General features: G+C 40.9%; 1 protein-coding gene across 1 annotated transcript; it reads left to right on the forward strand.

The window, feature by feature from the left end:
- Positions 1 to 8,386: 8,386 nt before the first annotated feature.
- On the forward strand, positions 8,387 to 10,499 carry LOC308142988 (inactive serine protease 35-like). The gene is made up of 2 exons (XM_080513623.1): positions 8,387 to 8,500; positions 9,011 to 10,499. The coding sequence occupies exons 1-2, from the start codon at positions 8,478 to 8,480 to the stop codon at positions 10,422 to 10,424; spliced, it is 1,437 nt and encodes a 478-aa protein (XP_080369749.1). The 5' UTR covers positions 8,387 to 8,477; the 3' UTR covers positions 10,425 to 10,499.
- The last annotated feature ends 265 nt before the right edge of the window (positions 10,500 to 10,764 follow it).

Genomic DNA, 10,764 nt, shown 5'->3' on the forward strand with positions numbered 1-10,764 from the left:
TTGCAAAATCTAAATTACTGCCCTCAGACTAACTGTGTAGAGAGGTGTTTTCATTTGGCCATAATGTGGAGTTTTTGATTTGTTTATTATGTCAGCGGTGGATATTTTAAACAGACAATGGACGCCTTTGTATTTCTTGGTCAGTGATTTGTACAATGATTTATTAGACTTTTCTTACTCTTCTGACAATTCAAGGTTTGGCTCAGCTTTACGGGACTCCTGATAATGAATGTTGAAGTCTAGAACAGTGACCGAAAAAAAGGAAGAACAATGACAGGACAGCGATGCAGTGGTTTATACCCCAATTCAGTGACAGGCTTAGCAAGTCTGCATGTTTTCCCTGTGCCTCCATGGATTAAATCTTGATACTCCAGCTTCCTCCTACAATTCAAAGACATACTTCTCATGTTCATTAGTAACTCTACATTGCTTGTATATGTTTGTGAGACTGTGTGAGTGAAGTAATGGAAAGATGCTTTATGTCTTTATATCACCAGCAATAGTAGGTTTCTCACTTTGATCCCCTTTAAAAGTCAAAATGCAATGAAAAAATGTGTATATCTAAACATTTCTGTGAGCCAGACAGCTTTGTTCTGCTAAACAGCTTCTCCATGTAGAAGAATATCAAACGGTCTTCAACTGCATCACTGTCCAGGTTTAAATACCTTCCCATCCGTCCAGATTGTAAACACATGGTCTGATATGCAGCACTGAGCGAGTGCAGAGAGTAAACAACAACACATACAAGTGATCCATACAACGGCAGGGAGTCCGTAAACACTAAGGACCACACACACACACACACACGCATACACACACACACTCTCACACCATTGCCCTAACGACTCACCCTACAACCAACATGGGTGTCCTACATGCACACGCCTCCACAGACACAAACGTCTGTTTTGATGTGAAATAACAGCACAACAAATTCCTCCTCCAGCTGCCGTTGGAGTGATAACGTGACTGTCACCGCACACGTCAGCCTGTTTATAAGCAGAAAGATACAGAACACCTTTACCACAGATGTTTTCTGTGCTAAATCTCATCACGTCTTGCCACAAGTGTTTGGACTGTAGGCTGCTTAAAAGTTGGCGCTCTGACTCACTTGTGTATGATGATACAGAAGAAGAAAGTTTCAGGGGAGCTGCAGCGAGTGTGAATCTTCATTGTGTGTATAAACTTATGAAATACTGCCAATCAGCCCTGTCGGGGTGTTATTGGCCAATCTTTGAAGCGCCGTTGAAGGAGGGCGCCGATCTAACCGTCCAGTCAATGAAGGTTTTAAGTGCTGTTGCTTAAGTGTTGTTCAAAATGTTGAAGTTTAATAATCAATTTAATCATTTGTTTCTTTAAGTGTAAGACACAGGATTGATAGAAAATAAATGTATTTGAAATGAATGATTTATTAGTCATTAAATCTAAATAGCAAATCAAGTTTCTTTAAATTCCAGCGACATACACATACAGCTGCCAATGTTTGGCACCTATGTGTTGCCCTACCACAGGAGGGCTACTGGTTCAAAACTATATCGATTTTGCATATTTGTCGTGCATACGTGAGGTTACGTTAATAAGCATTAAGTGTAAATGTGTGTGATTTCGTGTGTTTTCACTCAGAGTGTGAAAACACACAAATTGGTCGATATCGGCTTCATCCCCCTCGAAACCTTAGTAGTTAAGAAGATGGATCGATCATATCTCATGGAGCTAAGTTGATTTGCAATAACCACCTTTTTGAATCTATTGGTCGATGCTGAATAGAGCTGGGAAACCAATCTTGGGTGTTTCCTTTGACAGGCTGTTTCTGATTTATTTAGTGTTGCAATCATGTGCAGTTCAAGCTGAGCCAAATATAAAGAAATGCTCCATTTCGACACAAGAGTCCTTGTTTTAACCTGGAAGTCTCCACTGAGACTGCAGACTGCAGAAAGTCCCACTGATCTCAAACTGTCCACTGCACCAGTCCGCCTCATTCATTTACTTGGTGTGGGTGATTTGTTTACCTCTCTCTCCCTGAGATCATGTCCACGAAAGCATCTGTAGGCGACTGGGGGAAACTCTCTGTTACAGATTATTGAAGATTTGTGAAGTGACATTTGAAAAAAGGCCAGGCATTGTTTCAATAAAATACAATTCATTTGAGTCAAATAAACTAAACATTTTAGGGGTAAAGACCCTCGGTTTATTCTGTATTGGGAAATGGAGTTCCTTTATGTAGCGCTTTTCCAGGAATTTAACATCCCTAATTCGTCACATTCACCCATTTATGCGTACTTTCACACATTAATGGAGGAGGCTGCCATGCAAGGCACTCAGTCGATTCACTGGGAACATTCAGTTATTGATCGTTTTACAAATTAATGTTTTAAAATTTGGACTTTACATCCCTGGAGGGTTCATCCGTGGACCTGATCAGAGCAATTTTAGTCAAACAGCAATTTCACAACCATGGGATACAGTGTCATTTACATTAAATATAAAAACAACACTGAGGAAAGGAAGCATTTGAAAACAATAGAAACATGAACATAAAAATCATTCAAAAGGTTGAAATGGAAGGAAAATCATCTGAAATCCATGAAAAGCAATGTGCGATGGGGTCATTCCGTCCCGTGTGTGTTGAGAGCCTGCGGACAGCTTTTTGGATCAACTGTGGGTTTTGCATGTAATTTTTTACAGAAACCAGAAAAGGATAATCTAATATGAAATATTTGAAATCATGAATGACCTTTTCCAAATAAGTGAAACTGAGGAAGAAAAAAAAAGATTTGATCTCTTGTAAAAAGCAACAGTTGTTAAAAACAGAACTGCATGGTTGACTATTGAAATCAAGTCAACATGAACAACTACACCAAGGTGATGTTATGACAATTGAAGTGATATGCATGGAAATCTAAGTTTTGAATGTCACAATAACATTACAATAACTCCAGTGCCTTTCTTCAGGCCACCACCATGCGTCACTGCCGAGAGCTGCAACACACACACAAGCTCTATCTTTGGTTTTGCTATATTCAGAAAGTTAGACTGTTTTTAACATGTCAGTGTTATATCCTTGATTGTTTTTGCACCCTACACTCCCCTGAAATCAAAGAAAAGCTGCACATACGCCATATTTATTTTGGCTGACATGTTCTGACACGATTATGACTTTGGTTGTATTTACTTCAAAAGCTCCAAATAAAGTCAATTGGTGAGTTCTGTCTTTAAACTCACCTCATTGACGTGTATGAACATGAAGAATTAACCAAACACACACACACACACACACCTCACACAGCCTAATTTAGTAACATATGTCCTCTGACAAAGCTTTGGAGGAAATTAACAAATTCACAGTTGAAACACGGATCTACTGTCAGTGTGTTTTTGTAACTTTGGTTGTTCAAGCCGCATCCACATTTCAGCATTCAGGGAAATTCCCTTTAACTGCAAAATGATGAGTGGGAATCAGAAGGAACTCTGGAGAGACGAAGGGAGCCAAGGTAAACCACCTCCAGTTCTCCTCCCTGACTTCTTCTCTGCACCTGGCCTTCTCTGTGAATCCCTCCAGCTGTCGCCAGCTTGTTGCTGGGAGAGGGAGTTGCAATGTGTTTGTGTTGTGGGTATTCCAAGGATCATGAAAAAAAAAAAGAGTTAAAGCAAGGGCGGGGCAGCCAGGGGCAGATTACTAACTGGGGGGGGGGGGGGGTGAGGAAAATGAGAAAGAACAGCAAATCCTCGCTGCGTGAGAAGAGAAGAGTGGGCAGGCAGCAGTGAGTCATGTACCATCCCAGGACAGTAGTGTTGCTGTTATCTCCAGCTCTCCAAAGACTTGACCTGGATCAAAAGTCTCATATGTCTCACTTGGACCTTATTTTTTCTGCATGATTCCCACATCTCCAGTAATTTAATTACAATAGGAAAATGTGGTTTTAATTTGAAATTGAGGGCAGTTTATCACTATGATGCCAAACCTGTCGAAATTAATTATCATACATTTAACAAATATGGTTTCACATAACATCAATGTTATATATTAGATTGATGCATATTTTATAATATGAGATAAATGATTCATTTAGTCATTTTCAAGCTGTATGAATAAAAAGTGACTCATTTTTTTGTGTTAATCACATTTTCCTCATGGTATCCTATACTGTAGTCATAAAAAGACAGTACCGGTGGTCAGTTATTTAAGTAATAATATTCAGGTAATTTCTATAGAAGTTCATATTTTTTCGTATAATGCCATAATGACGAATGCAGACATAACACTTCTTAACATACCACTGCTGTCCACATTTGTTCCTAAATCATCTAACTGGCATGCCTTTCTCAAAAATAAATACAAATAAAGTGCAATTTCATAAAACACATGGTTACACATGGTTAAAAAATCCAGAATTAGCCAGAAGGTCAGTTTTCATCTATAGTCCCTGGCCATGATGTAAAAGGTAATAAAATACATCTACAATATAAAATAGGTAAACAGTAAAATACATATGCAAACACATGCTATACAATTAAGAAAATACAACATCATCATAACATTTGATCACAACATCAAAACATCACAACAGGCTTATCTTTTAATGTTGAAGAATGTCCAGATCTTGATAGCTTAAGTTATCTTGGAAAAAGGGGCAGAAGCGCTTTCTCATTACACATTTTTGACAATTTTATAGACATAAAATAAAACAAAATAACCCGTAAAGTTTAAACGAGGACAACCCGAGCAAGTTTCTATAAAATTGTACCGCAACAGGAAACAAAATGGAACCACAGTAAGACTGTGTGAAGATGTAAACATTCAGTGGTAATTAGTTGATTTCTTCTGGCGGTGAAATTAAAGGTGCTCAGATGAGGGTTTTCCAGCATTCAGACGGAACAGCTGTTCCCCTACTCACTGTCTGGCTAATTTCCTGCAACAACTTGAATGTTTATCTTACAGACATGAGAGCGATATCAGCCTGCTCTTTCTGGCAACTCCTTACAAGAAAGCAAATAAGCATATTTCTTAAAATGCCATACTTTTGATCTATTATCAGCCTACTCAGCAAACAGGAATATTTACAATGGTATTGTAAATACTTCTTGATTAGATGATTTATCTGATATGGAAACTCTCTTGAACTTCTCTTTTGATTTCCTTGACTTGCACACAATGCAGAGTGTCATTATTAGGCAATATAACCCTAATTACACCATCATGTCTGATTTGCACAACTCGACTCCTCCTGCCTCACTCAGCAAAAATAATTTCCCCGTAGAGGGCATTGATCTTTTTTATCATGTTCTCACACACAAAACACCAAAATGGAAACATGCAGAGACATGGACAAGTGAGTCAGATTCAAGTATTTTCTTCTTTTTGTCTGCCAAGGAGTCACAATCTTCATCCTCCTCCTCCTCCTCCCTGGTGACCAAAAGCGTGTTATGGATCATGAAAATTGTAAGGGAGCATCTTGGCAGCTGTGCATACATAAAAAGTAGAGAAGAATAGATCTTTGTATGGGAAAATGATTCTTTGCTTTTATTTTTGTGAACAGGCCAAAAATTAAAAAAAATAAAAACTCCTGTCAGGGCCCAAAGGAACAGCTGGAGGAAATACTGAGTCACCAACACAAGAAAGTACACTCTCCCGCAGTAATGCTGACCCTTTGGGTAGATTGATTCCAGAACCAGTGGCGTCTAGACGGAGTTCAGCACAGAACTAAAAGTGATGAGTTGACCCAGACTGCTGGCCACAAAGCCCGAGGAGAGAATATAAACCAATGCATATCCTCTGTGAAAAAGCCCCCACACGTGGAGGAAGACCCCGACCCTACCCCTGGATCCGCTGGTTCACCGAACATATCAGAGCCGGTGTCGGTTCCAGTTCCTCTGAAAGCTAATAAAAGTGAGGGACAGAAGGTGAAAGCTGGTTAGAGAGTTGAGGAAAGGTGGGGGGGGGATAATGGAATGAAGGAACCAAATATCATGAGAGACATAAGTGTAAGAACAACACAAGGTTTTCTTGGGAATGGTTTTTGCGGTGAATTAAGTGCAGCCACAGGCTTTTCCCATGAACTTACCTTCACGTGTTGGACTTGCTTCTGTGTTGCAGAAGTGTTAGTTGTCATAAGCATTTTATAGACTTGGTTTCTGAGCAGTTGTATTGTCATCGGCCATTAAAGTTTAAAAAAAAAAAAAGTGTTTCAGTGTAATTTGGCTGAAAAATTTATAAAACACTGTTTGTGCTGCATAAGTAGTTCATGGAAGAAAATCACATTGAGTGGGTTTCAGGTTTTAACTAAATTAAACAGGAAAGATAGAGCAGCACAGACAAATGGATGTCGGATCACATCCTGTTGTTTTTCTCCCTGCAGCTTTCTTGCCATTTGTCAGCTGTTGAATTATGAAGACAGATGGCCGTTGTTATCGTTAGATGAAAGCCAGTGCAAACATTGATTTGATCTTTTGATTAATTGTTATTTCCGCTCGCCTCATCTCTCCGACTGAACTAAGATACTAACCAATTATATACTGTTATTAAGGAAATATGTGGATTATTTTGCAGTCCACACACATAGAACTAAATCAACACTAATACACATACCACACTCTAAGTTCATTTTAAAAAGAAACGTAAGTTCATCATTTGTAATTTAAATGGGGAGTTTGGATATTTGGATTGGAGACGTCTATTTCTACAGCTTTGGCTGAGGCTCATTTACAGTCGGCACAAAGCTGATTTGAGAGACATCAGTGAAGCACAAACCATCTGTAGGTTCTTGTGACATGTGGTGCGTATCGGCAGCGTAGATGTTATGACTGAAAATATCTCTACTTCATACGAAGCTTCTGTATCAACTGTTCAGGTTTTGGCAGATGGCGCACATGTTTTGAAACGGAAGTGCATACACGAATGGATTCAAGCAAATGTTACTACTGCGGCAAAGCTCCAGGTGTCCATACGCAACGGCTTTCACTCTCCATTCTTCAAAGAAGTCGCTGCCACTCCCGTTGCTTTGTGACAGCATGTTGAAAGTGAAGGCGTCATCATGATACTGGTGAGCAACGCCACCGCTGACTGTGGCTGCTTCACATTTGTGAAGAGCCACATGTAAGCAAATACCACAACACAACCGAATAAATGTCTCCTGGGATCGTTTCAGTTGCCTGAAACATGGTGACGTTTTACTTTTGTGACTTAAGCATGAATATCTGGATTTTTTTTTACCACTTGTTTTAATATATATATATATCACAATGATTTATTGTCCCAAAGAGGATAAAAGCAGCTGATAGTAATGCTGTGCGGATCCTTATCAAAATATTGATACTTCTGATACAACGTAACTCTATTTTTGGATTTGTTTTCAAGTTAAAATGCCTATAATTACATTGTAGTTAGTCTTTCTCGAGAAACCACTTCACTGCTGGCGTGCGTAAACACCTCTTCCTCCATGTGTGGCTGTGATGACAAGGAAAGGAATATTTCTCAGCATCATTCAGGCACAAGGCAGTTCCCGGTGCTTTACAAGGAAATAAGTGAAATACGTTCAAACAAGATGATTAAGAAAAGCATTAAAAGGAGAATGGATAAAGTAAGAACTTTAAGTTTTGACTTTACAGAAGCTAAAGTTATGTTTAGAAGTACATAATTTGTAATTTTACCAAAATCTCCATTCACACCTTTTTATTTGAACTTAAATATTGTCAATACGTCAAGTCAACAGGCGAGGTTTGATTCAGGGAAGTTGGAGCATCAGCTTCCTAAATCTTCCCAACATCTTCCCGTCCTCCCCAGTAAAACAGCCACGTGTGTCTAATCGCTTAATCAAGCAGTCCCTCCACTGAATGAACTCTTGTTGCACTGAGGCAGTGGGAAATGTAAAAAAAAAAAAAACAACAACAACACACATGGAGGTTAAAATACAGGTTCTGTGATCTCTGCGCACTTCAGACCCCCAATAAAATAAATGCACACCTACATTTTTCAACCGCAAGGCACCGGATAAACATTGCTCTGAAAGGCAAGGTCTCAGCGCAGATCCCTCAGCAAACATCTATACATCTAAATTAATCTGTTTTTCTTTTCTTTTCTTTTCTTTTTTTTTTTTACTTCAAAGCGTCGCGGTTCTGTGCGTAAAAAGTAAACATTTGAGGAATCTGAGGGAAAATATCCCGATATGTCTACATCTGGCCCCGTTTTTGACCTCCAATGATCGTCTCGCCCATCAGGAAAGAAACACCTTATTTACACTCATGAGCTGTCTCACCCTTCAGCCTGCCTGTCTGACTTTTTTTTTTTTTTCTACATCAGTGTGGGATGTGGAACTCAGTGAGACATTGCGCGCAGCCTCTCCTTCAGTGCGTTTTTGTTTTGTTGTTTTCCCTGGAGCATAGAAAATGATGGGACGAGTCTGCTGGACATCGTTTGGATAGACGGCTTATTTTTTTTTTTCTTATGAGAAGAAAAAAAAATTCAATACTGCAAGAGTTTGATGCGTCTGTTGAATGTTTGCAGGTAGGAGCGTTTTCTGTCTTATATTACCTGAATATTAAATGACTATTTTAAAATGTTGTTTATACACTTACTAACGAAATATGTTTATCAACACTGATTCATCTGTTATCTTTTTTAATTGTTACTTACACTTGATGTTTATTGATTATAATTCTACGGTACTTGTTCAAAACAAGTTATTATATTCGCTACGTTTAAAATGAATGACTGAATTAAATTGTAGACTTCCAAAGCCACCTGGGTCAAGTATTTGTAGCTGACAGTTAAATTAAGATGTCACATGGACTAATGCAAAGATGGCGTATATTTTGAAACAGAGCATACTGGTTGATTACTTTAGTTTTGTACAATATTTCAAACAAAGATTAGACTTTTCTGCTGATTTATTTACCACTAGGTTGGGGGTATGGCGCCACCTGCTGGCCATTTATATTCTGGTCTGAAAGACAGTTTCTCTCCAACACTTTGATGATAATAATAACTTATGTCTCTTTGATTTTCTTCTTTCAGTGGAATGGACCTGAAAGTCTTTTTACATGTGCTGCTCTGTGCAGCCTCCGCAGCACTTTCCGGTGTTTGTGGTGAGAATGAGAGCAGTGATGCTTACAGGTGGACCAAGCAGAGACTCCCGGGGCTGCAGGTCACACACAAAGCCGTTTTAGACGCACCTCTGTTCAAAGGACAGGTGGACAAGGAAGACCGGGGCCAGAGAGAGGTGTTGTGTGGAATAGAGTGTCAGCGCAAGCGCCCCCTGATTGATCAGGGCGAACAAGAGAGGATTCTGGGATATGAGACGATGTATGAAAATGGCACTTGCACACGCACAGACGTGACTTTGCAAGCGTTCAACGGGACGACTGCAAAACTGTCCGGCCTCTCGTCAGAACGCACCAGAAGGAAGCGGCAGGTTTACGGGGCAGACGGCCGCTTTGTGATTTCAGGCTCTCACTTCACCACCAATTACCCATTTTCCACTGCAGTCCGCCTCTCCACTGGCTGCTCTGGTGTCCTGATATCGCCAAAGCACGTGTTAACGGCAGCACGCTGCATCCACGATGGCGAGGACTACCTGGAGAGTGCCAAAAAGCTGAAAGTAGGGGTGTTGCAGCTCAAGACGAAACGAAAAAGAGGGGGCCGGAGGAGAGGAGAGCAACACAGAGGTGGAGGGAAAGAAGAAGGTGAGGCAGATGTGGGGAAGGGAGGAGATCGGGTGATGGAGGAAGAGGAAGAGAAGAACAGTATCGACGGAGATCTGGCGAGAGGGAGAAACGGAGGTGAAGGCAGAAAGCGCAGGGGAAGACGGGGTCGTGACAGTGAGTTTAAGAGAAAAGGCAGAGGGCAAGAAAAGAGCGTCAGTCGTGAGCGGCGCAGTGCCGGACCCAGAAAGGAGCCTGCCTTCCGCTGGGCCCGGGTGAAACAAACTCAAATCCCTCAAGGTTGGATCCACACCAAGAGCTCCACAAACTCCCTGTCGCCCGACTACGATTATGCTGTTCTGGAGCTGAAGCGACCCGTCAAGCAGAAGTACATGGAGCTCGGCGTGGCTCCCCCTGCCACTGACCTGGCACGGATCCACTTCTCAGGCTACGATGCTGACCAAGGCCTGCTGAACAGAGGCGGGGACGAGAAGGTGGTCTATCGTTTCTGCTCCGTGGCAAAGCAGTCCGACGACCTGATGTATCAGCATTGTGACGCGCAGGACGGCGCGAGAGGTGCCGGCGTCTATGTCCGCCTCAGACAGGAAGCGGGCAGAAAAGGAAAGTGGCAGAGGAGGGTGATAGGTGTGTTTTCAGGTCATCGGTGGGTGGAGGAAGAAGGAGGCGAGCAGAGGGACTTTAATGTCGCGGTGAGGATCACACCTCCCAAATATGCCCAGATCTGCTATTGGATCCGAGGAGATCCAAGTCTCTGCAAAGAGATCTGAACTCTTTTTTTTTTCTTTTTTTTTTTTACTTTTGAAAAGACTCAAACATCAGAGCTGTGATGTAAAATGTGTAAGGCAAGAGCCTAAGAGTGGTCTGTACTATTGCCTCACCAAATATTTGGTCACAGTAGGACTAATACATTTTAAAAAAACTAAAAAAAATGCTAAATATATCTTCAAGTAAAAGTCTAATTGCAATGTGGGGTCTCCAGTGACAAAGTATTGTAACATAAGTGTCACGACCATCATCCCTCAAGCAAAGTACACCTTGATGAGGCGACCTGTCAACTTTTTGTGTTCTTCAGTTCAACACACAAGAAGATGTGATGAGGATGCGCCC

Source organism: Blennius ocellaris (assembly GCF_963422515.1).
Source record: "Blennius ocellaris genome assembly, chromosome: 18".
NCBI lineage: Eukaryota > Metazoa > Chordata > Actinopteri > Blenniiformes > Blenniidae > Blennius > Blennius ocellaris.

Excerpts from the sequence above, each read along its gene's own strand:
- LOC308142988 (XM_080513623.1), top strand. The coding sequence starts at position 8,478 with ATGCGTCTGTTGAATGTTTGCAG. Across the intron at positions 8,501-9,010 it reads CGTCTGTTGAATGTTTGCAG|TGGAATGGACCTGAAAGTCT; the intron begins GTAGGAGCGTTT and ends TTCTTCTTTCAG.